At 47.3% G+C, this 26,368-nt stretch overlaps 2 protein-coding genes across 2 annotated transcripts in view; one reads left to right on the forward strand and one right to left on the reverse strand.

The window, feature by feature from the left end:
* Window positions 1-26,368, reverse strand: part of Lrrk (Leucine-rich repeat kinase) — a 71,991-nt gene that overhangs the window by 10,310 nt on the left and 35,313 nt on the right. The window contains exons 23-40 of the mRNA XM_073085146.1: window positions 19,853-20,049; window positions 14,594-14,668; window positions 14,197-14,342; window positions 13,555-13,662; window positions 12,961-13,030; window positions 12,102-12,218; window positions 11,869-11,947; window positions 10,395-10,519; window positions 9,937-10,024; window positions 8,915-9,037; window positions 6,506-6,687; window positions 5,449-5,566; window positions 4,365-4,534; window positions 3,607-3,782; window positions 2,381-2,510; window positions 1,893-1,992; window positions 1,355-1,479; window positions 540-645 (exon numbers count right to left, since the gene is read on the reverse strand). Coding sequence (XP_072941247.1) covers window positions 540-645; window positions 1,355-1,479; window positions 1,893-1,992; window positions 2,381-2,510; window positions 3,607-3,782; window positions 4,365-4,534; window positions 5,449-5,566; window positions 6,506-6,687; window positions 8,915-9,037; window positions 9,937-10,024; window positions 10,395-10,519; window positions 11,869-11,947; window positions 12,102-12,218; window positions 12,961-13,030; window positions 13,555-13,662; window positions 14,197-14,342; window positions 14,594-14,668; window positions 19,853-20,049 — 2,235 coding nt within the window. The remainder of the gene's footprint in view (window positions 1-539; window positions 646-1,354; window positions 1,480-1,892; window positions 1,993-2,380; window positions 2,511-3,606; window positions 3,783-4,364; window positions 4,535-5,448; window positions 5,567-6,505; window positions 6,688-8,914; window positions 9,038-9,936; window positions 10,025-10,394; window positions 10,520-11,868; window positions 11,948-12,101; window positions 12,219-12,960; window positions 13,031-13,554; window positions 13,663-14,196; window positions 14,343-14,593; window positions 14,669-19,852; window positions 20,050-26,368) is intronic.
* Window positions 21,715-25,986, forward strand: LOC140751372 (uncharacterized). Its single transcript, XM_073085279.1, has one exon. It carries the CDS (start codon window positions 21,715-21,717, stop codon window positions 25,984-25,986), a length of 4,272 nt encoding a protein of 1,423 aa, XP_072941380.1.

Raw genomic sequence — 26,368 nt, forward strand, 5'->3', positions numbered from 1 at the left:
GACTCAAAAAATCAATTAATATGTTGCATTTACAAGCTTGGCACTTGACGCAAGCAACTACTCAAACTACTTAAAAATACGCATGGTTTGTTGGGGTTTGGCAAGCGTGTGGACGAGGCATAAAGGTGTCCATCAACAATTTGTCGCGATGTTGCCGCTCCGCTTCCATATATTCTTTACACCAATAAGATCTATACGCCGTTGTAACTGCGCCATGCCTGCGTTGCCGCCCCACCGCCAATTTGACGAATGGACAAACGCATTTTCGTTATTTATTACAAGAAAGAGGCACGCGCCGTTACCGCAGCGTTGTCACGACGTTGCCACTCCGCTTTGTATTTACACAGGTATTTATATATATTGCGTTTTTCATACATGGGCGCCGTTGCCGCGGCGTTATCGCGTCCGTTGCCACTTCACTTCTCCATGTTTATTTATTATGTTTATCAAAATATATGTGCGTCGTTGCCGCCCCGTCGCGCGCTCGTCGCAAACCTTGTGACATGCAGTTAGCACTCGCACCAACATTGTCTCCTTACCATTGGACTCAGCGCCAACACCGCTGTCCCCGTCGGAGGCGCGCGACTCCTCCGACAGCCGCAGCCTACGCGGCTCGCCGTTGCCCAACTCTAAGCGATTTAGCACCTGGGGATAGGAAATATTTTGGTTGCTGTTATACTTGTTGAATTGTTCTTTACGTTTGATTTTTTAGGTATTTTTTTTTAATTTTGCCTAATGTTAACAACTGCTCCACTCCATTTTGAGGAGTGTCGTAAGGGTGGCATACGTCTTTGAGGCGTTTGAACTTAGTGCACAGAGGTAGCGGCGCACCTATGGCATACTACAGGTAGGAATATAATCTTATGTGGGTTTGATTACAGATGTTCATGGGCGACAGTAGCCACTACCATCTGGTGGACTGCATGCCCGCTTGCTACTTCAATATTATGAAAACGTTAATGAACAGTTGGGTATTTTGAACTATTTTGTCCTTTGTCCCTATAGTTCCGGGACCATAATAAGGCTACGGTATTCCCTGACTGTTGTAAGAGGCGACCAAAAGGGTGCTTCCGGGGTTGTGGACGGCAAGAGTGGGAGCTCGAACCGCCCGGCCAGCAACCCTGGGATGGACGGCGGCATGTATGGTCGCATACCATCGTGAACACCAAGCGTCAAGCTCATCTGGGCGGAGCCCGACGGGGCAACGCGCCAAGAGGACTCCGGTTGCGTTCTGTTGAAGATCCCGGAGTCTTCTACGTAGCGCTAAGGTCGACTAACGGGGGTTTGGGGTTATTGCGATAAAAATTCCACATTACCCCGTGTCGCTCTCACGGCAAAGCAAAGCTGGAGATACCTGCGCCAGCTGGTGCTCGTGGTGCGGCGGCGCGTCGAGCGGGCGCGCGGCGCGCAGGCAGGCGGGGCACGGCACCGCGCGCGTGATCAGGCACCGCCCCTCCGATGTGTGCACGAAACGCGTACCTGCGACACACACATTTACACAACACTGTACATCCTCTTACTAATTTTATTCATAGATTAGTAAAGATATCTCACCGCCTTGTAATTGAAGGAAGCCACAAAAGGCAGAGACGTAAAATGGCTGATTGTTTTCCCATTACGTCTCCGACTTCATGGTGTAATTTACGCGGAACAATGCCGACATGTGCAGTTAAGTGGAGCGAAAAACAACACGAAATCGAAGAAAAAGCGCGGAGAAATATCGTTTCATTCGTAAATGCTCTAAAAACTACATTGTTTTAATATTATTCAAACACGACAATAGATAAGAGTGACAATTTCGATTGTCAAAACTGATGACATTTTCTTGTTACGACTGAGTAATCTTTACTGATCTATGATTTTATTAGAAAATAAAATAAAGACTATCTCACCAAGTGATGGATACCAATCCTCAAGCAGCAAGTCGACGTGATCCGATATGAGAGCTAGTAATTTCGCCAGCACCTCCGGGCTCGGCTCCAAGGTGATACTCTGTTGAGAATAACATGTTATGTACATTGAGTGTTACGTACACGAGAAGTGTGCTACTGAATTAATTATTAGGTATAGTCCGCGCCAAATTTCTAGTAAGTTCTGAAGTTGTTGCGCGTAGGTTTAACTAACATACTCGTATACTCCGTAACGTAAGGGCACATTAACGCAGCTACGGGTACGGGACCCGTGGGCGAGAACGGGCAGCGGACGGGTACCGGAGGTGTCCCGCGCTGTCTTTGTCCCGCACTAATTAATAATAATTATGTGGATATTACCACAATTTGCTGTAACGACTCGTTTCTATATTCGGAGCGGACTAGCTGTTTGGCACGAACTTCTACTATAACAACAGCGGACTTCTAAGTGTACGTGTTATGATGTGTACCTGGTACCCGTTGAGCGGCAGGCCGTCGTCGCGGCGCACGACGCAGGCCTGCGCGGGCAGCAGCAGCTCGATGCACGCCGACGACCGGAAGTCCACCTCGCTCCACGTGCCCTCCGAACGCACCATGAACCTAATACAGAAGACAAATTAGCTCGGGGCATGTATTGAGGGTCTTTTTTGTCATGCGAGTTTATATCTATGTGCGTATCTCAATAATGTGCATGCAGGAAATTGATGTACTTAGTCTGTCTTTATCACGTGTGCATAGAGCTTATGTAACCGACAGAGTGTCTTTGAATCCATAGGATTTATGTGGCATGAATATGACGTACTAAAATTGCAAGTGTCATAGACCAAAAGTTTTAAAGGTAATTATTTTGTCATACGCGTATCTCATTCGCTGGCGTGCCACTTGAAACCTATTGCACGACTCATGATGCGAAGCATCAGAGAGTGCTTTACGATCGAAAAATTTTTTTCGCTTCATTTTGGCGGCTATTTTTATTATTATAGCCTTGATAGTTCACGGAATCAAGATATTTTGCATACTATTGTCGAGATAATTTAATGGAGATTAATTCCATACTTTTAAAAATTGATTTACTGCAATAGAATTGGAAAAAAACACCAAAATAGGTCAAAAAAATTTCCTGTCCGTCATGTGTGAAACCTGAAAACACTGTAACTTGTGAAAAAATCCATCATTCGAGTTATTTTTTTTTTTTTTAATTCTAATCGACGATTGTAGGTCACTGAATGCGAATGATTAATTAATTCAGTGTCGTTTAATTGCAATTAATAAAAAACGAAAACTACAAGACTGTATATCTATAGATATTATGTACATTTATTCCACCAGGGGCGCTTGTGCAGTACCTTCTTCCTACTACAGCTGTTTTTTCGGCAATTAATTTTGAACGACTTAAGTTTTTTTTTTTTATATTTCATAATTAAATGAGCATTATGAGTCGTGCACTTTTGGATTTTCCAAACTTTTGTTTTATAAGTACGAATCCAGGTTACCAAGGGACTGCAGTAAAATTATTCATCCGTACAAGTAGCATATGTGTACAGAATTGAACATATACGACAGACAAAATCCTTTCGTGGGAGTGTGTTTTTGTGTGTGTCTCTCTATGCGAAGAGATAAATCTGACGGCTCCGGACGGCGGGCCATCGTAGGGCAGCAGTATCAGCAGTAGGCAGATGGGGGAGTGGAGGTGAACCTGATGGTGTCCGGCGGCGGGTCGTCATCAGGCAGTGCGGCGAGCAGCGCGTCGCGGCGGGGCGGCAGCTCGCGGAGTGCCAGGGCGCAGAGCGGTCCGCGCGCGAGGCGCAGGCCGGTGCGCCACAGCCGCCAGCCCCACGGCGCCTGCAGCGCCTGCACCGCGTCCAGGTCCATCTGCACACGCACAACATGTTACAACAATACTTGTTTGTTTGTATTACTACACACTTAAGCGAAATTGTGTGATAATGTTTTTTCGTGATTACTAAAGATGTTTCTGTAATAATCCGTTATCCACACGTTGCGAATTTCAAATCCCTTCTCATACTTAAAAATGCATTTATTCCGCAACCATACTGTAAATAATATAAATTTAAAAAATAATTATTACTTACATTACCAGTGAGATAAAATATCGTAAAGAAACTTAGACTCTTAAAAGTTTTCAAGAGTGTGTGAAATCTACCAGCACTTGGCCAACGCGACGGACGATGGCCTAAATACGTACTTTGAGGAAACAACTGATACCTAGACTACCTAGCAATGGGGCAGTAATAGGTTAACAAAGAAATAAAATAATACCTCTCTTATCCATACTGGTTTTCCTACTCTAATTTATTTTTAGTCTTGTTTATTTTTTTTAGGATGCACTATTAAACATTAATAAGAGTTGGTACATTGCTTTTTAATCAGACATAACTCAATCCATTTGCGATGGAAACACGTGTTCCTCAAATAGCGGTGAGTGTGCGGTACCTCGGGCGGCGGGCGGTAGAGGTCGGGCGCGGCGGCGGCGACGGCGGCGTCGGCCAGCACGCGCGCGCAGAGCCGCGCCCAGAAGCCGCGCGGCACGTACGACAGCAGCAGCAGCCGCCGCAGCGGCCGGTCGCACTCGCGCGCCGACAGCGACACGCCGCCCACCTCCGCTGACACACGCATACGCATACAATTACTAAAGGCCCAACCAAACAGAACGCGTATTTGGCACCGCGCTGGGCGTTAGCGCTGGATGAAAATCCTACGCTACGCTCTAGCGCCGAGTTGTGCTGTACTGAGTTACTACTGAGCAGTCACACAGATCGCGAACGCGTTCGCTTATCGCGGCGCTTAGCGTTCTTGTCGCCGAACGTTGTATTTTTTTTACAGATTTGCGTACAAGCGTCATTATACGGGAAAAACTACGAGTACGCGCGTACGTGTACGCACTATGTGACCGTAACTATTCAGCGGAAACAGGTTTTACTGCTAACGATGACGTCCTACCGCGACGCTAGAATACAGGCTCTTTGTGGCCAGGCCTTAGTTCCGTTACAAGCAAATTGTGGTTGCACGACGGTTTTAAACACTGTTAATTTTTTACTGTACATTTTAATTACCATTAAATCAGATTGCAAAATCTAATTCCGTTTTCATATTAAGAATGTACTTCTGTGATTAATCTAAATTGGAATAACTATGTCATTTAAGGTCGCATAAACGACATCAAATCAATCAAATCATTTGGAAAGCATAGGCTTTCCAAGTGTTGAAATAAATCAGAACATAACATTTAAACCACTATAAATAATATGCACGCTATTTACGTACAATCACCGTTACCTTATAAATATTGTGAGGACTACAATCAATTCTATCAAAATTTCTACTAAAGAAATTCATCAGATTTAGATCTCCCATAAAAATAAGATGTTGCTGTAACTATTCTCCTAAGTATGTTAATAATCTCAGTAGGCAACAATTTCATATGTAAACAACTATTTTACTTATGTATTATATCATTAGTCATCTTTTAAATCGACGGAAAGAGATTTAACATAAAATATTGGTAGTTGATAAGTACTTATGAGCGTGGGCGAGTCAGTCCCACGCGTGGGGTCGGGAAGTACAGGTACGGCGGCCAGCGCGGCGGGCTCCGCGCGGCGCGGGGTGCCCGGCCACGCACGGGGCTTCAACGTCAACTGTAATAGATAAAAAATAAAATTATATTAGAGACTCGCTAAATTATGAAGAACGGCTTTTAATCTAAAGTGTTAAGTCAATAAAAATCTATTATTATATTTAAATCTTGAATTAATATTACTCATTCGATATAATAATTGAAATACTAATTTAATCAATAGTTTACACAGGTTCTAATTGTTGTTCTTATCATTATGAAGATGGCGCTGTAACATTAAACTCACTTCCTGCTAACTAGATGGCAGCACAGGTCGAAGGAGGGGTGTTATCTGTCTTGGTAATAGGAAGGGAGATGAAAAATTATAAAAGCAGGTGCCTTAGGTTAAGACGGGTCTTTTGTTATTCGTCACTGGTACTAATAAGTAAAGTACAAGGAATTACGTGGTGTTCTTATTTCTAAAAATACTCTCTAACAAAAGTTTGAATATGTGCCAAAAAATATTCTCAATAACAGTGTTACTCATATATACATATTGACAATAAAGGGTTTATTATAACTGACTTATCTGAAATTATCTTAAACCTATCTTATATTAGGAAGCCTTAGCTACACTACAATATAAAGTGTATTTTCTCTTACTATTTGTTATTTGTTTGACTAACGAATCGAATGAGATAATTATGTACAAAATGTGTGTAAAATACCAGTTGATAGATTGTGCATTATTTTATAAATATTTCCTACTTGATAAATACATACTTCCGCTCCGATATCGACTTACGATTTAAGCAATGATTATGCAATATATCACAAACGTAACGTACGACATGACACTTTATACACATACGGCACTGCTGAACATTATGTCCTGATGGGAGAGCGGGGTTGCCCGCGGGTACATAGCTGCGTTAGTATGCCCTTACGTTGCTACAATTCTGTAGCTTATAGTTGGGCACAACAACTTCAGAGCGGACTAGCAGCTTGGCGCGGACTGTACCTGCGGCTCGGCGGGCTCGGCGGCGGGCAGCAGCGGCGGCACGAGCAGCACGCGCGCGTCCCAGCACAGCGCCAGCTCGAACTTCGTGAGCAGCGCCACGCCCGCCCAGCGCGCCTCCTCGCCGCGCCCCAGCGCCGGGGACGCCTTGAACACGTGCGCCAGGTCCTCTGTGCGCATTATGCCTGCGACATCATCATAATCAACCCATTACTGTCTCCTGGGCACGGGTCTCCTCTCATGATGAGGAGGATTAGGCCATAGTCCACCGCGCTGGACAATCGGTATTGGTAGACTTCACATACCATTGAGATTTTTTTTTACAAATCCCTTAGGTATGCAGGTTTCCTCACGATGCTTTCCTTCACCAAGTGATAATTAATTTCTAATACGCACATAACTTTGAAAAATCAGAGGATGCCTGCAACACACGCTATAAATTACAACACGACACATACACACACGAAACAAGACATATTTCTTACGTGAAAACTTGAATTTGAAACCTATTGCAAAAATAGCCTTGAACACGTGCGCCAGGTCCTCCATGCGCATTATACCTGCACAGCACGATATAAAATACATGAAGGCACGAGCCACTCATTAACTGACATGTAGTGAATGTAGCAAGCTCTTATGCACTGGAAGGCATGTTGATGCAATAAAGGCATTATTATAGCTAACTTAATATTAGTGTAAACCTATCTTATATTAAGATGCCTTACACACTACAGACACTTAGAATATATTAGTCATAAGAAAACTTTGAATTAAAAGTTATTGCTGAATTAATATAATTCTCATCCTTGTCCCACACGGGTAAGCTAGCTAGAGTTACTTATACACATAATTAAACTTCAGCCAAATAGTTTTTCTGATGTAATAAAATAAACCACCAAACCGCTGGTTTTATTCATTATTTAAGCAAACAACAAAATACGGTGACCGTTTATCATCAGGAAGCTGCCTCACATCCTTACTAATATTATAAATCCGAAAGTAACTCTGTCTGTCTGTCTGTCTGTCTGTCTGGTTGTCTTTTCTTCACGCCTAAACCACTGAACCGATTTTAATGAAATTTTGTACAAAGATAGTCTGAGACCCGAGAACGGACATAGGATAGTTTTTATCCCGGAAATCCCACGGGAACTAGGGATGGCGATCTAAGATCGATTAATCGGAGAATCGATCTTTTGGACCACAAAGTCGATTATTTTAATCGATATCCTTACTAATATTATAAATGCGAAAGTAACTCTGTCTGTCTGTCTGTATGTATCTTCTTCACGCCTAAACCACTGAACCGATTTTCATGAAATTCTGTACAAAGGTAGTCTGAGAACCTAGAATGGACATAGGATAGTTTTTATCCCAGAAATCCCACAGGAACTAGGGATAGCGATCTTAGATCTATTAATCAGAGAAGCGATCTTTTTGACCAAAAAAGTCGATTTCTTTAATCGGTCTCCGGTACTGGATTCTACCTACGTTTGTGGGTCTTTTGGCATACTCTAAATAACCATGAGTTTAATGAGTTCTTGCAATCGGAGACGGTTGCAACATTATATTTGTTTATATAGATTTATTGGGAATTGGGATTAATAGGGGTGGCGATTCTTACCGAAAAAGATCGATGTTTGAATCGATTCGAATCGAAGTGCAATAAATCGATTCACAAAAAATCGAGGCCCTAAGAATCGTTCTATCTTCGATATTTTTTGAGGATAGCGAAAAAAAAGGTTATCAGGATCAAACAAGCACTGAAATTATGTATCCGTCAGCAAATCCTTACTTCTTTACTAATCCTTACAAATATTATAAATGTGGAATTAACTCTGTCTGTCTGTCTCTTCTTCACGGCTACACCACTGAACCGATTTGAATGGAATTTTGTACAAAGATAGTCTGAGACCCGAGAAAGGACATAGGATAGTGTTTATCTCGGAAATCCCACCAGAACGGTCTCCAGTAACGGATCGATTCAGTGAATCGATCTTTCAACCCAGAAGATCGAAATTCGATTTTCGATTTTCGAGTTTACCTCCAGTTACTTTACTTATCCATTAGTTGATCATCTATCTATTTATATAAAAATGAATATTTGTCTATATACATTTTATAGAATCGGAAACTATGCGTTTGATCAAGTGATGATCTTTTGCAGAGTTGTTGTCCAAGAGCCCACGAAGGTTTGGGAGTTGGTAAGACCAAATTTCGACAGATGGTACCACTGTCATTCCAATGAAAGTACGAATTTTCTGTTTTATGTATGTCATATTATATCTTTAAAATGCGGGCGAAGCCGCGGGCACCACTAGTATGTAATAATTTCTAGTACAATATGTGTAAAACTAGCAAACGTTATTTTATTTAGCATCCACAATAACATAACTACAGAGCATAGCTCAGTACCGTTGGTAGCGAAGGGGTTGATCTCCCTCACGGTGACCACGTGCGCCAGCAGGTCGCACAGCCACTGCGGCCGCACGAAGTACAGCTCCTTCAGCGTCGCGTCGTCGTAATGCAGCAACACACCTGCCGGAACGAGATACTATTATTTTCACTAGTGCGGCAGTGCGCCGCATCTGTGGGCGATCATTCTATCTGGGGTTGATTACAGATGTCCATAGGTGGCAGTACCCACTTACCATCACGTGAAATGCACGCTCATCTGCTACTTTTATATTATAAAAAATAACTTATCTAATCAAGATGCAAATCATTAAAACTAACTCGGTATTTAAAAGTGACATTTCTAATGTTGATATTATGTCTACAGTGCGATATTAACCTTATCAGCCATTTATCACTATTCCAGTTGAAAAGGGTCATAAGACGTACGAATATAAATATGTTCCTATAATGTACTTTTAAGGCTTCCGTACCAAAAAGGTACAACGGAAACCTATTACTAAGCGTCCAGTGTCCGTCTGTCACGGGGCTCTATCTCATGAACCATAATAAATAGACACTTGAAAATTTTACAGACTATGTATAACGGTGGTAGCTATAATAACGAATACCAAAAATAAAAATAGCTTGAAAATAAATGAAGGTCGTCATACAAGACATTGCTATTTTGCGGCGTTTTCGCTTTATCTATAGAACTGTAATAGATAAACCGTTCAAATTTTCAGAATGTCTGCTGAGTATTTCTTATACTAAAAATAAAAATAAATTTTGGTGGTACGGAACCCTCCATATGCGATATTGACTCACACTTGGCCAATTAATAATTTGGTTCTAAATAGTAGCAAATACATCTATGACGTCACAGATAATTTATATTTGTCCGATAGTAACAAACCAGCTTTAGAATCACATAACATCAGGTAGATTATGTGGGTAGATTGCTAACCGTGATGGCCGGAGCTTCATGAAATCAGAAGCTTATAGGATCTTGTGATGAATTGTAGATTCCTCAGAATGCTAACCGTTTTCGTGTAAAAACATCGTGGCTTGCTGCAACTCGGTCGCGTCGCGGAACATGCGTAGATTTTTCTGCTGCATGTACTGCGTCACCTGAAAAAATATATAAATATATTAAACAATATATTTTTAAACAAGAATTCAGTACATTAAAAAGCAAAAATGTAACTCTGATATTCATGATTACATAATATCGACAATTCAGCCTTAAAAGCATGGTGAGAAGTGACAATAATTTGCAAAATAAAACGATTTAGAAATAAATGTTTTCGGAGTAGCTAATCAGACGATAACTGGAAATTTACGGAAAGTAATTGAGTAAAGACTATATTCACCTTTACAATACGCAGCTTCTATATGATACTAATCCAAAATTATACAAAATACAATTTTCTAAATAATATCAGTTGAACTGGATTAAATATGGCGACATGACATAAGTATGACGCAGCGGAGTACTTACCAAACGCTTGTACTCCTCGTGACGTAATACAGGTTCCTTAAGTTCATGCGCCAGGCTAACGACACACTCCTCCAGCGCCAGATATGTCGCCGGGACGCGCTGTTCCAACAACGGTTCCTTACTGCCTGTCAATATCCATTATTCTTTATTATCGAAAAAGATGAAGGTTTTTTTTATTCTATAGAAGTAGCAGACGAGTATGCAGTCCAATTGATGGTAAGTGGTTACTGCCGCGAAGAGCCACAAATAGTTCTACCACTTTCAAACTAAGTTTAACCGAGAGTTTTATAACATTAACTCTTATGCTCTAAGAAATAATTTCGTCTATATACACAAAATTATTTAAACGTAAATTATCAATACATAAACTCACTCCATCAATACACGAACACACTCTATCAATACATGAACTTATCCTATCAATACACGAACTCCTCTCATTCAATACATGAACTCACTCTTTCAATACACGAACTCACTCTTTCAGTACACGAACTCACTCTATCAATACACGAACTCACTCTATCAATACATGAACTTATTCTATCAATACACGAACTTACTCTTTCAATACACGAACTCACTCTTTCAGTACACGAACTCACTCTATCGATACATGAACTTATTCTATCAATACACGAACTTACTCTTTCAATACACGAACTCACTCTTTCAGTACACGAACTCACTCTATCGATACATGAACTTATCCTATCAATACACGAACTCCTCTCATTCAATACATGAACTCACTCTTTCAATACACGAACTCACTCTTTCAGTACACGAACTCACTCTATCAATACACGAACTCACTCTATCAATACATGAACTTATTCTATCAATACACGAACTTACTCTTTCAATACACGAACTCACTCTTTCAGTACACGAACTCACTCTATCGATACATGAACTTATTCTATCAATACACGAACTTACTCTTTCAATACACGAACTCACTCTTTCAGTACACGAACTCACTCTATCGATACATGAACTTATTCTATCAATACACGAACTCCTCTCGTTCAATACATGAACTCACTCTTTCAAGACACGAACTCGCTCTTTCAGTACACGAACTCACTCTATCAATACACGAACTCACTATCAATACATGAACATATCCTATCAATACACGAACTTACTCTTTCAATACACGAACTCACTCTATCAATACACGAACACCTCTCATTCAATACATGAACTCACCAATCAATACACGAACTCCCTTCACTTATTCAATATATGAAGGCATTTTTTTAAATGTGCATTATTCTCTAAATAGATCTAACACCCTTTCTCATTTAATACGTGATAATATATAACCAGAGATGCGCCGAATAGTGGTTTCACCGAATACGCCGAATACCGAATACCAAACGAATATTCGGCGCATCCCTATATATAACCGTACCAAATGCTTGCGTCAAAACCAGTACATTACGATATATAAAAGTTAGAACAATACCTGGCGGTTTCACGCTGAATGCAACCGAGTATATGATGTCGGCCAGCAGCTTGATGTTGTGGCGAGTGCTACATGATACCTGTGAGAAATTGGAAAAATAATAGTCAATATTTCTTCATCTCATTTAACAATATTACTCCCACTGCAACCTTTACACGGATTTTAGGTTATAACAGAGGTAGTGCATAAATTATATCGACTTTTACATTTATAAGAATTATTTCAAATATTACCTCTATAGAGTCTAGCACTCGAGGTAGCCCCAGCTTATCGGCATCAGGAGCTGCCATGACGGCGCCGCGGATGAGACGCTGTAGCGCCGTGGGGCTTTCGCTCTCCGGTAAGTTAGCCTGACAATAATCTCAACATTTTAAAAAGAAGGTAGGAAAGATTTATTATTAGTTTTCAAATAATAATGACATTGAATAAAAGCATTAATAATTATTCATTAAATAGTGATACATTTTATTTAAAATACCTTTTAATACATTTCTTCATTTTTACTTCATTGATTGAATTGAGTTTACGTTCAGTCTTCTTTTTATTCAACTTAAATGACTTGTAAATAAATTTTATAGTTTCACGACCATACAGTAGGATAATATATCTATGTTCACGACATTATATATTTGTCGATTTGACATTGTAGGCATTTGGCATTGAAACAGTAATTTTTAGGTTGAAGTTTTAATAACAGAAACAGAATTTATTGTATAGAACGATAGGCAATGCACAGAATTTTTAAAAGTGCTAAAGCTTCAATTAAATGGTATTTAAATATGTAACAAGCAAGCAATAAAACATGACGGTTTTCCTTGCGAAGCAGCAAGTGTTCAAGATTAATTTAAACCGCATAATATTTGTAACTATTAAAACACGCTGGAAACGGTTAAAAAATAATTATAACTTATAGCATCATTTCATTCAAAATTTGTATTTAAGCAAATATAAATGATTACTTCATAAATATAAATACTTATAATAAAAATTTAAAATATTTTAAAACAAACAAAAACGTTTTGGATTTAGTAAGCATTTTATTTCAAAGTTCGTTAGCATGAATAGTGCACACATTGTTAATAATTTACTGACATTATTCACTTGGTCGTAGTGCGTGGCCACCATGATGACGGGCGAGCCCGGCGCGCGCGCTTGTATGGATCTGAAACAGCGGATATTTTATTTACTGACATCTGGGGGCATGGTAGTGCCCCCCCAAATCGAGCAAATATTTTGTTTTCACGACTTTTTATTTTCTATTAATTGGAGCATATTAAATTAATTACTATTTTACTATTTTAATATATTTTATTGCAACATTCCTTGGAGTAAATTAATATAGTGGATAAGTATACTCTTTTATAATATTAATAAGCTTATTGAATTATATGTAAGTTTACAAAGGTTACAGATTGTATTACATAGAGATTTTTTTAGCTAATAAAAATAGCTTATGGCTGATCTTAAGTGTTTACAGTCCGAATACATCTGTAATCAACCTAAATAGGAAAGAAATCAATTAAGGCCAGGTTGTATCCTATAGTATATATAGTGCCACTTGACCACATTTTTCAAATAAAATCACTGTAGCCCATATTATTTCTGTAAGGCGAACACAAGTGTGTTGATGTGTGATGGTACCTAGGGTAGATAAGTATGCTAGTAAGAGGGTGTATCAGGGTGTACCGGAGCCAGTCGAGCGCGGCGGCGAGGCCGCGGCGGCCGTCGGTGAGGCGCCACACCACGAGGTACAGCGAGCGCCGCGACAGGAAGTACTGGTGCGTCGCGTAGTACCTGCACACAGCACACAGGGCAGGGTTAGAGCAGGGAATATATGCGGTCTGTGAAATGTACCTAGTGTAAAACTTGTAACGAGTTCGGGTGTACTCTTTTGTCCGTTATTAATAATCAATCTTAGACAGATGATGTTTTGCCTAACAAACATTGAAATTTGAAAGTATTTTTCATTTAAAATGAATTATTAACAGTCAAAGAGAAAAGAGAAGATTGTCAAATATCGATTTTTGGTTCGATTGATTATTAACAAGTGCCAAAAATTATAGATCAGTGCCACACATTTTAAATCAAAACAAGCAATTTTTGCAGCAAGAAAATGACAAAGACTTGACAAAGAAAAAATACTTTTCATGATTAAGATCAGTTCTGATTCATAAGTAAATCTTGAAACATTGTAACGTAAAAACGCGTAATCTATTTCGTAAATACATGCACAAACAACACAGGTATAAGAGCAGGTAGTATAGTGTAATGTTGTGTAGTAAGGTGCAGTGGGTGGCGACGTGGGGTAACATGGTACAGTGCACTGACTCCTGCTGCCCGCCGAAGTCCCAGGTGCGGAAGGTGACGGGTCCGCGGGCGGAGCGCTGCTTCTCGTACACCCAGGTGCCGATGTCCACGCCCACGGTGGACACGCCGCGCCGCGACGACTTGTTGCCCATGCGCTTCGCCCAGTGCTGATACAATCATATACAATTATGATCTACGAATTTTGTTTACGTAGTGGCTGTCCCGTCAAATAGTAAAGGTTTTGGAAAAATATTTAGAAAACTGAAATATTTAGAAAATTTCATAAGAACTTCACTTGCAGGGTCTAATTTGAATTCTGCAAACTTTATGTTACGATTATGGCACAGTAACGTTACGGTTGCGAAATAAAAAAAAAACAATATTACTTGTTTACAATAAATTGTAATTAAGGACTTACATCTGTCGGTTTTCTCCGATGCTGTATAGCCGATTCTTGTCGTAAACATTCTAGGAGACTGGTCTTTCCGATACCCTGGAAAAATATATCGTCAACTTCATTTCTTGCGTGCCTCGTACTGTAAATTTTACTGTTACTGAAATTTAAGTAAAATTCGTTTAAAATAAACTATGATGAACCCTAGTTTGGAACCTCAATGTTGGTGCACTCTTCTTCATCAATAAAGGTTCGTCGGGGTAGCGATGTGTGTGTTCTGTGCCTTTTTTGTTTTCGTTCGACACAGAGTTATGAAGGTTTGTTACCGCACTAAAACCCTCCCGGTGAACGTTCGCGGCGCTATGTAAAGGTTGTCTACAGGAACGCAACCGGAGTCCTCTTAGCGCGTCGCCCCCTCGGGCTCTGCCCAGGTGATCTTGACGCTCGCCACACCGTCCGGTGCGTACGACGGTATGCGACAGCTCATACCGCCTCCTTCCCGGGGTCGCTGGCCCGGCGGATCAAGCTCCCACTCTTGCCGCCCGCAACCCCGAAAGCTCCCTTTTAGTCGCGTCTTACGGCAGGCAAGGGATACCGTATCCCTATTCTGGTCTCGGAACTACAGTGACGTGTGTGTGTGTGTGTGTGTGTGTGTGTGTACCTGCACGCCGACCAGCATGAGCTTCATGCGCGCGTAGGGCCGCGCCTCCTGCAGCACGGAGCGCAGGTAGCCGAGCACGGCGCGCGGTGTGTGTGTGTGTGTGTGTGTGTGTGTGTGTGTGTGTGTACCTGCACGCCGACCAGCATGAGCTTCATGCGCGCGTAGGGCCGCGCCTCCTGCAGCACGGAGCGCAGGTAGCCGAGCACGGCGCGCGGTGTGTGTGTGTGTGTGTGTGTGTGTGTGTGTGTGTGTGTACCTGCACGCCGACCAGCATGAGCTTCATGCGCGCGTAGGGCCGCGCCTCCTGCAGCACGGAGCGCAGGTAGCCGAGCACGGCGCGCGGTGTGTGTGTGTGTGTGTGTGTGTGTGTGTGTGTGTACCTGCACGCCGACCAGCATGAGCTTCATGCGCGCGTAGGGCCGCGCCTCCTGCAGCACGGAGCGCAGGTAGCCGAGCACGGCGCGCGGTGTGTGTGTGTGTGTGTGTGTGTGTGTGTGTACCTGCACGCCGACCAGCATGAGCTTCATGCGCGCGTAGGGCCGCGCCTCCTGCAGCACGGAGCGCAGGTAGCCGAGCACGGCGCGCGGTGTGTGTGTGTGTGTGTGTGTGTGTGTGTGTGTGTGTGTGTGTGTGTGTACCTGCACGCCGACCAGCATGAGCTTCATGCGCGCGTAGGGCCGCGCCTCCTGCAGCACGGAGCGCAGGTAGCCGAGCACGGCGCGCGGTGTGTGTGTGTGTGTGTGTGTGTGTGTGTGTGTGTGTGTACCTGCACGCCGACCAGCATGAGCTTCATGCGCGCGTAGGGCCGCGCCTCCTGCAGCACGGAGCGCAGGTAGCCGAGCACGGCGCGCGGTGTGTGTGTGTGTGTGTGTGTGTGTGTGTGTGTACCTGCACGCCGACCAGCATGAGCTTCATGCGCGCGTAGGGCCGCGCCTCCTGCAGCACGGAGCGCAGGTAGCCGAGCACGGCGCGCGGTGTGTGTGTGTGTGTGTGTGTGTGTGTGTGTGTGTGTGTGTACCTGCACGCCGACCAGCATGAGCTTCATGCGCGCGTAGGGCCGCGCCTCCTGCAGCACGGAGCGCAGGTAGCCGAGCACGGCGCGCGGTGTGTGTGTGTGTGTGTGTGTGTGTGTGTGTACCTGCACGCCGACCAGCATGAGCTTCATGCGCGCGTAGGGCCGCGCCTCCTGCAGCACGGAGCGCAGGTAGCCGAGCACGGCGCGCGGTGTGTGTGTGTGTGTGTGTGTGTGTGTGTGTGTGTGTGTGTGTACCTGCACGCCGACCAGCATGAGCTTCATGCGCGCGTAGGGCCGCGCCTCCTGCAGCACGGAGCGCAGGTAGCCGAGCACGGCGCGCGGTGTGTGTGTGTGTGTGTGTGTGTGTGTGTGTGTGTGTGTACCTGCACGCCGACCAGCATGAGCTTCATGCGCGCGTAGGGCCGCGCCTCCTGCAGCACGGAGCGCAGGTAGCCGAGCACGGCGCGCGGTGTGTGTGTGTGTGTGTGTGTGTGTGTGTGTGTGTGTGTACCTGCACGCCGACCAGCATGAGCTTCATGCGCGCGTAGGGCCGCGCCTCCTGCAGCACGGAGCGCAGGTAGCCGAGCACGGCGCGCGGTGTGTGTGTGTGTGTGTGTGTGTGTGTGTGTACCTGCACGCCGACCAGCATGAGCTTCATGCGCGCGTAGGGCCGCGCCTCCTGCAGCACGGAGCGCAGGTAGCCGAGCACGGCGCGCGGTGTGTGTGTGTGTGTGTGTGTGTGTGTGTGTACCTGCACGCCGACCAGCATGAGCTTCATGCGCGCGTAGGGCCGCGCCTCCTGCAGCACGGAGCGCAGGTAGCCGAGCACGGCGCGCGGTGTGTGTGTGTGTGTGTGTGTGTGTGTGTGTGTGTGTGTACCTGCACGCCGACCAGCATGAGCTTCATGCGCGCGTAGGGCCGCGCCTCCTGCAGCACGGAGCGCAGGTAGCCGAGCACGGCGCGCGGTGTGTGTGTGTGTGTGTGTGTGTGTGTGTGTGTGTGTGTACCTGCACGCCGACCAGCATGAGCTTCATGCGCGCGTAGGGCCGCGCCTCCTGCAGCACGGAGCGCAGGTAGCCGAGCACGGCGCGCGGTGTGTGTGTGTGTGTGTGTGTGTGTGTGTGTACCTGCACGCCGACCAGCATGAGCTTCATGCGCGCGTAGGGCCGCGCCTCCTGCAGCACGGAGCGCAGGTAGCCGAGCACGGCGCGCGGTGTGTGTGTGTGTGTGTGTGTGTACCTGCACGCCGACCAGCATGAGCTTCATGCGCGCGTAGGGCCGCGCCTCCTGCAGCACGGAGCGCAGGTAGCCGAGCACGGCGCGCGGTGTGTGTGTGTGTGTGTGTGTGTGTGTGTGTGTGTACCTGCACGCCGACCAGCATGAGCTTCATGCGCGCGTAGGGCCGCGCCTCCTGCAGCACGGAGCGCAGGTAGCCGAGCACGGCGCGCGGTGTGTGTGTGTGTGTGTGTGTGTGTGTGTGTACCTGCACGCCGACCAGCATGAGCTTCATGCGCGCGTAGGGCCGCGCCTCCTGCAGCACGGAGCGCAGGTAGCCGAGCACGGCGCGCGGTGTGTGTGTGTGTGTGTGTGTGTGTGTGTGTACCTGCACGCCGACCAGCATGAGCTTCATGCGCGCGTAGGGCCGCGCCTCCTGCAGCACGGAGCGCAGGTAGCCGAGCACGGCGCGCGGTGTGTGTGTGTGTGTGTGTGTGTGTGTGTGTGTGTGTGTACCTGCACGCCGACCAGCATGAGCTTCATGCGCGCGTAGGGCCGCGCCTCCTGCAGCACGGAGCGCAGGTAGCCGAGCACGGCGCGCGGTGTGTGTGTGTGTGTGTGTGTGTGTGTGTGTACCTGCACGCCGACCAGCATGAGCTTCATGCGCGCGTAGGGCCGCGCCTCCTGCAGCACGGAGCGCAGGTAGCCGAGCACGGCGCGCGGTGTGTGTGTGTGTGTGTGTGTGTGTGTGTGTGTGTGTGTGTACCTGCACGCCGACCAGCATGAGCTTCATGCGCGCGTAGGGCCGCGCCTCCTGCAGCACGGAGCGCAGGTAGCCGAGCACGGCGCGCGGTGTGTGTGTGTGTGTGTGTGTGTGTGTGTGTGTGTACCTGCACGCCGACCAGCATGAGCTTCATGCGCGCGTAGGGCCGCGCCTCCTGCAGCACGGAGCGCAGGTAGCCGAGCACGGCGCGCGGTGTGTGTGTGTGTGTGTGTGTGTGTGTGTGTGTGTGTGTACCTGCACGCCGACCAGCATGAGCTTCATGCGCGCGTAGGGCCGCGCCTCCTGCAGCACGGAGCGCAGGTAGCCGAGCACGGCGCGCGGTGTGTGTGTGTGTGTGTGTGTGTGTGTGTGTGTGTACCTGCACGCCGACCAGCATGAGCTTCATGCGCGCGTAGGGCCGCGCCTCCTGCAGCACGGAGCGCAGGTAGCCGAGCACGGCGCGCGGTGTGTGTGTGTGTGTGTGTGTGTGTGTGTGTGTGTGTGTACCTGCACGCCGACCAGCATGAGCTTCATGCGCGCGTAGGGCCGCGCCTCCTGCAGCACGGAGCGCAGGTAGCCGAGCACGGCGCGCGGTGTGTGTGTGTGTGTGTGTGTGTGTGTGTGTGTGTGTGTACCTGCACGCCGACCAGCATGAGCTTCATGCGCGCGTAGGGCCGCGCCTCCTGCAGCACGGAGCGCAGGTAGCCGAGCACGGCGCGCGGTGTGTGTGTGTGTGTGTGTGTGTGTGTGTGTGTGTGTGTACCTGCACGCCGACCAGCATGAGCTTCATGCGCGCGTAGGGCCGCGCCTCCTGCAGCACGGAGCGCAGGTAGCCGAGCACGGCGCGCGGTGTGTGTGTGTGTGTGTGTGTGTGTGTGTGTACCTGCACGCCGACCAGCATGAGCTTCATGCGCGCGTAGGGCCGCGCCTCCTGCAGCACGGAGCGCAGGTAGCCGAGCACGGCGCGCGGTGTGTGTGTGTGTGTGTGTGTGTGTGTGTGTGTGTACCTGCACGCCGACCAGCATGAGCTTCATGCGCGCGTAGGGCCGCGCCTCCTGCAGCACGGAGCGCAGGTAGCCGAGCACGGCGCGCGGTGTGTGTGTGTGTGTGTGTGTGTGTGTGTGTGTGTACCTGCACGCCGACCAGCATGAGCTTCATGCGCGCGTAGGGCCGCGCCTCCTGCAGCACGGAGCGCAGGTAGCCGAGCACGGCGCGCGGTGTGTGTGTGTGTGTGTGTGTGTGTGTGTGTGTGTGTACCTGCACGCCGACCAGCATGAGCTTCATGCGCGCGTAGGGCCGCGCCTCCTGCAGCACGGAGCGCAGGTAGCCGAGCACGGCGCGCGGTGTGTGTGTGTGTGTGTGTGTGTGTGTGTGTGTGTACCTGCACGCCGACCAGCATGAGCTTCATGCGCGCGTAGGGCCGCGCCTCCTGCAGCACGGAGCGCAGGTAGCCGAGCACGGCGCGCGGTGTGTGTGTGTGTGTGTGTGTGTGTGTGTGTACCTGCACGCCGACCAGCATGAGCTTCATGCGCGCGTAGGGCCGCGCCTCCTGCAGCACGGAGCGCAGGTAGCCGAGCACGGCGCGCGGTGTGTGTGTGTGTGTGTGTGTGTGTGTGTGTGTGTGTGTACCTGCACGCCGACCAGCATGAGCTTCATGCGCGCGTAGGGCCGCGCCTCCTGCAGCACGGAGCGCAGGTAGCCGAGCACGGCGGCGCTGCGGCCGGCGCGCGCTACGCCCCGCAGCGGCTCGCCGAGCGCGCAACCCGCCGTGTTTAGGTTCCACAGTCGTGTCAGCAGACCCATCTGCGGCGGCAGGTCCGTTATATCTGCACACACACATACACACATACCCGTACAGTCACGTACATAATAGAGCGAGCGAACGAATGAGCGGAGAATGGTTGAGCGCGTCGGTGAGTTGTTGAATGGACAAGTGAGTTCGATTAGTAGGCTGATCGTAAGAGTGAGAGAGAGCACGCTCATAATAAATAAAAAGAGCGAGTAGGGGAGTGAAGGAGCAAATGACAAGATGAATGAGTGAATGAGCATACGAGTTGGTTGAGTAATGTGATAAACGAGTGATGAGTAAATAAACTTAAAGTGGATGAGAGAATGACACCACTATGGCAATCTGTAAGCGAATGATTGAATGAGACATTGTTGGTTTGAAAAGTGAGCGAAAATATTTATGTTAAAGTAGGGCCACATGTATAGCCATAGCATAGTTGTAAACATTTATATTATAATATTTTAATAAATTAAATTAGATGTGTAATAAGCTAGGGGCACGGTAGTGCCCGGCCAAGTCGAACAAAAAAAAAAGGTTTTTGAAGGTCAATTCATTACATTTGTCGGCGACTGACTAAGAATATTTTATGAATAATTGTAATTAACTTGTGTTTTAAGTCTGACTGAATATGTTTATATAAGTTTAATAAGAAAATACATTACGTAAGTTTTAAGTTTAGGGATAAGACACGGTAGATGGCGCTATCGGTCGCACTTGTTGTATTTTATTAGAGTTTTTAGGTATTTTTATGAAAATTGTATTATAGGTTAAGTTTTTGAGTTTTATACATGTTTTATATTTCTAATGTTTATGTTATCTCCTAGAATATGTTTCTAGCTTCATATTGATGTAAGAATAGTAAGAATCAATTGTGATAATTTCGAGATAATTAGGAATATTGACATGTAAAATTACGTAAGATGTACATTTTTGGAATATTTTCGAGAATAACTTCGTAAGTAATTGAGATATGAATATATAACTTATTTAGCTAGGTAGGGCTAATTATGACGATTCCAACGATGTATGATACACGTATGTAAATTTTGGGAATTGAATAAATAAAGAGGAAAAACTAGGACAGCCAAAGTGAAAATGACACGAAAATGGGCCTAAAAAAGCGCGGCTCTCTTTACGGTATTGCTCTGGGGTAGCTCAGAAAACCAGTTTTTCGGCCTTAGCATGGTCTCAGCAGAGAAGAATACGAAGAAGACTCCTGAAGAAGAAGAAGACTCCCGAAGAAGAAGAAGACTCCTGAAGAAGAAGAAGACTCCTGGTCAAGAAGAAGACTCCTGGGGAAGAAGAAGGAAAATCTGAAGACGGAAGCGTTCCTGCGCAAGAAGAGGAAGTAGGGGTTAGGTCGGGATAGGGAAGAGGCTTTGGCTGGCCTACACTCTTGTTTCTATTGCACGTCAATTATTGTTTCTATTGCACGTCACCCCTTCCCCGCACCTACCCTCTCTACGGCACGGGACAGGCGCAACTCCCCGACGCGACGACTATCACCACGAGCGGGCTTCCGGCGCCGGACGGAAGAAGGCCGTCCGTACAACATCACGCCCGCACCCCTATACGGTCGCAGGTTAGGTGGCGGCGTGGCATACCACCACACCGCCGAACACACAGCGCCCCGCGACAACAGCTGGTCCTTCGAGCCGGATCATCGTGCTAGTCGTCATATCGTCGGGTTACTGACGCCGCCATGCCAATCACACGGAGCCAGAGGGGAACCTCGCCGCCGATTCAGTCGACTGCGCCCCGCGCCACGGAAAGCGCGCAGGGGACAACTGACTCTTCGGGGACATCGGGCACCGCAACTGAGGGTACGCTTACAACATATGAGTCTAGAGTCACTTCAGGCACCTTGGTGACTGTTCCAGCTGCTCCAGGTGTTCCAGCTGCTCCAACTGCTGCAACAGCTGGAACCCGGAGAACGCGGTCGGTGAAGTCGACGAAACGTCGGGAGATGGAAGCCAAGCTGGAATTGGCGCGCCGACAGCTGGAAGAAGCGAAGGCAGCTGCAGAACTCGCCAAGGCGCAGTGGGAGCTGGTCCAGGTGGAGAATGAAGAGTCCGAGGTCGAGGATGAAGACTGGTCGCATAACGCGAACATCCACACGTGGGTGCAGTCGACGGTGGAAAGGATGTCCGGGGAGGGGCATCAGGGGGAGGTGTCCGGGGAGGGGCACCGACTGGGGGCGTCCGGGGAGGGGCGAGCCAGTCAACCTCCAGTCACTATCGTCAAGCCTGAAGACCAAGCGGAACCTTCAAGCAACGGGACCAAGGAATTGGCTGAGGCCATCATGAAGGCCATTAGTGTTGCTCCGAGGAATGCATCGCAACCTAATTACGTACATGAATTACCCGACTTCGATGGAAGAAGCGAAGAATGGATCGCCTTCAGGACGGTATATGAGGACACCGCACCGCTGTTTACGGATGCACAGAATATGGCGCGGCTGCGGCGGTCAATTAAGGGCACGGCAAGGGAGGCTATCAAGAGCCTATTATATTCAGAGTGTCCTCCTGAAGAAGTAATAGAAGCTCTTCGTCGAAGGTTTGGAAGACCAGAAGCCCTGATCCTGATGGAACTGGAAAAGGTAAAGAATCTTCCTAGGATCAACGAAAATGCGCGCGATATCTGCGTGTTCGCCAGTCGAGTGAACAACACCGTCGCGACAATACGGGGGCTAAGAAGACCGCAGTATCTACACTCACCGGAAATGGTAAGGATTATCGTGAGCAAGATGCCGGCGGTATTGCAGTATCGGTGGTACGACTTCGCCGCCGACGCAGAAAATCAAGATCCAGACCTGGTGCATTTAATGAAGTTTCTCAACAGGGAAGCGGACCGGTGTGGACCATACGCGACGCAGGAGACTACGCAACAGCCACGCCAGCCTCCCAGACGTCAATTCACGAACACCACGTCCGAACAAATAGAAGAAAAGAAGACCTGTCCACATTGCCAGTACGAGCATCACCTCTTCGAATGTCGCAAATTTCTACAGCTGCCAATGAAGGAACGGTGGGACGTCGCTACCAAATCGAAGATGTGTTTCAAGTGTCTCCAAGGACGACATCGGAAAGAAACATGTCGGCGTCCACCGTGCAAGACATGCAAGCGGTGGCATCACTTCGTGCTTCATGAAGAACGATGGGATCACCCGAAGCCCGAAGAGAAGAAAGAAATTGCGAATAACGTCATGCTCCCGGTGAACACTGCAAGGACAGCGAAGGCATATTTGAAGATGGTTCCTGTTGAGCTATATGGACCGAAGGGAGCTGCCCGGATCCTGGCGTTACTGGATGAGGGGTCAACTGTCACGCTTCTCGACTCTGCGGTTGCAAGACAAATCGGCCTCAAAGGACCCGTAGAAGCACTCACCTTGGAGACCGTAGGTGGGAAGACCATCTCCAAGGAAGACTCAATGAAGGTCAACGTCAGAGTGAAAGGAATGCACCAGACCAAGAAGAGAACCATCTCTGGGGTCCGCACGATAGATGACATCAACCTGACGCCTCAGAGGTTAGAAAAAAGAAGGATCGAAGAATGCGCTCATCTCAAGGCAATGTCGAAACAATTATATTATGAAGAAGAGTCACCCAAGTTGTTAATCGGACAAGACAATTGGGAGCTCATCGTGTCTAGAGCCACACGCAAGGGGAAAAGAGGTCAACCCGTAGCATCATTGACCTACCTAGGGTGGGTGCTACACGGGTCCGATGGAGCAGCATCAAGACCTGTGAACTTCGTAACCTGCGCGCACATGTCTTCTAAAGAAGAGGATTTAGAAAAGGTCATCAAGGAACATTTCGCCGTGGAATCGTTGGGGATCCAGCCACGTCGACCGACCACAGACATAGAAGAAAGGGCTCTGGCAATTTTGGAAGAAACGACAAAGAAATTGGATAATGGGCGCTTCGAGACCGGCTTGCTATGGAAAAACAAGGAAGGGAAAATGCCTGACAATTACAAGCAAGCGGAAAACCGGTTAAGAAACATCGAGAAGAAACTGGATGGGGATCCGGCACTGAAGCAGGAGTATGAAAGTCGGGTAAAGAATCTCGATAGTAACGACGCAACGAGGGACGTGCCCAAGGACTTCGGGAGCGGACACAGATGGTTCAACGGACCTTCATTCTTGGCACAAGAGGAGGAAGATTGGCCGAAACCACGTACCTTCAAGGCGGAGCCCACGGGAGAAGAGAAGGAGAGGTCAACAGTGGGGGCAACGAAGCCCGTTGATCGGCATCCGACTCCGAACCCAGTCAAGTTCTCAAGTTGGACTCGACTAGTGAGAGCAACCGCAAGGGTACTACAGTGCGTCGACCTGTGCCGGAAGAAGAAACACGCAGTGAACGTGTCCCGCAAGTCTGAGCGTCAAGATCCTACCTGGAAAAGAAATAAGAAGAAAGCCAAGGTAGGAATGAAGCCCGTGAACAAGAACACCCAAGAAAGAAGATTCATTCCCCTCGAACCTGACCAAATAAAAGAAGCCGAAAAGATCCTATTACGAAGAAGCCAAGAAGAGAGCTTCCAAGATGAAGTACGCTGCGCCAAGAAGATGAAGCCATTCGAGAAGAATAGTAGGCTTAAGAAATTGGATGTCGTCATGGAAGATGGACTACTACGACTCCGAGGAAGAATCGACGCGGCAAGACACACTCGGCAAGATAAGAAACCTGTGGTGCTAGACAGCAAGCACCACATCACCAGACTGCTCATCGCGTACTACCATGAAGAATTCAACCATGGTAACCACGCGACGGTGATCAACGAGTTGAGGCAGCGCTATTGGATCCTGGGACTACGGTCTGCGGTGAGAGCGACGGTTCATCGGTGTCAGTGGTGCAAGGTGTACCGCGGCACGCCACGACTCCAGCCGATGGGGAATCTCCCGCTGGAACGGTTACGGCATGGGGAACCGCCGTTCACATGCACCGCCGTGGACTACTTCGGGCCCATGAGCATCACGGTGGGTCGGCGTCATGAGAAGAGGTGGGGCGCTCTGTTTACGTGCCTCACAACCAGAGCCGTCCACGTGGAACTGGCAGCATCTCTGTCAACGGACTCCATGATCCTGGCGCTACGAAGAATGGCAGCAAGAAGGGGGATGCCGAAGACGATCTTCAGCGACAACGGCACCAACTTCGTGGGGGCCCACAAGGAACTTCAAGAAGCCCTCGCCAGCCTCAACAAAGAAGACCTCATCACCACAGCCGAGCGGATGAGCATCAGGTGGAAATTCATACCACCTGGGGCTCCGAACATGGGCGGGGCATGGGAGCGCCTGGTCCGTTCCATCAAAACGGCCTTGGCGGTCACCCTCAAGGAAAGGCATCCCAAGGAAGAAGTCCTGCACACTCTGCTATTGGAGGCGGAGCACCTGGTGAACTCAAGACCTCTTATCGAAGCCGACGAAGACAATGAAGAAGGTGCCCTCACTCCCAATCACTTCTTAATTGGGAGATCCTGCGGCACAAGATTGGGAGCATTCACCGACGAAGACCTAACCGGCCGGCGCACATGGAGGACTGCGCAGCGACTAGCCGACCACTACTGGAGCAGATGGGTGAAAGAGTATCTTCCAACTCTGATCCCCAGAAGAGTCGACGCGAGAGCTGCCACAAGGGACTTGCAGTGTGGAGACACGGTCCTAATAGTGGACTCCACGCTGCCACGAGGAGCCTGGCCGCGGGGTGAGGTGGTCCGAACCTTCCCTGGGCCCGACGGTCGCACCAGGGTATTGGAGGTGCGCACTACGGGGGGCGTGTTGAAACGTCCCAGCTCCAAGTTGGTGCTGCTGGTACCAGCACGGTGTGATGAAGAGCAAGCGGTCGACGACACAGGCGGTGGAACATCGACCAGCGAGCCAGACTGCGGGGAGGCAGTCGTCACGTCGAGCCACGAGCATGGAGTCGCCGGGCCAGGAGTTGGTGCTACGCACGAGGGGGAGGATGTCGGCGACTGACTAAGAATATTTTATGAATAATTGTAATTAACTTGTGTTTTAAGTCTGACTGAATATGTTTATATAAGTTTAATAAGAAAATACATTACGTAAGTTTTAAGTTTAGGGATAAGACACGGTAGATGGCGCTATCGGTCGCACTTGTTGTATTTTATTAGAGTTTTTAGGTATTTTTATGAAAATTGTATTATAGGTTAAGTTTTTGAGTTTTATACATGTTTTATATTTCTAATGTTTATGTTATCTCCTAGAATATGTTTCTAGCTTCATATTGATGTAAGAATAGTAAGAATCAATTGTGATAATTTCGAGATAATTAGGAATATTGACATGTAAAATTACGTAAGATGTACATTTTTGGAATATTTTCGAGAATAACTTC

This window comes from Epargyreus clarus, unplaced genomic scaffold (genome assembly GCF_041222505.1).
Source record: "Epargyreus clarus isolate Ecla_fem2 unplaced genomic scaffold, WU_Ecla_fem_2.2 ptg000022l, whole genome shotgun sequence".
NCBI lineage: Eukaryota > Metazoa > Arthropoda > Insecta > Lepidoptera > Hesperiidae > Epargyreus > Epargyreus clarus.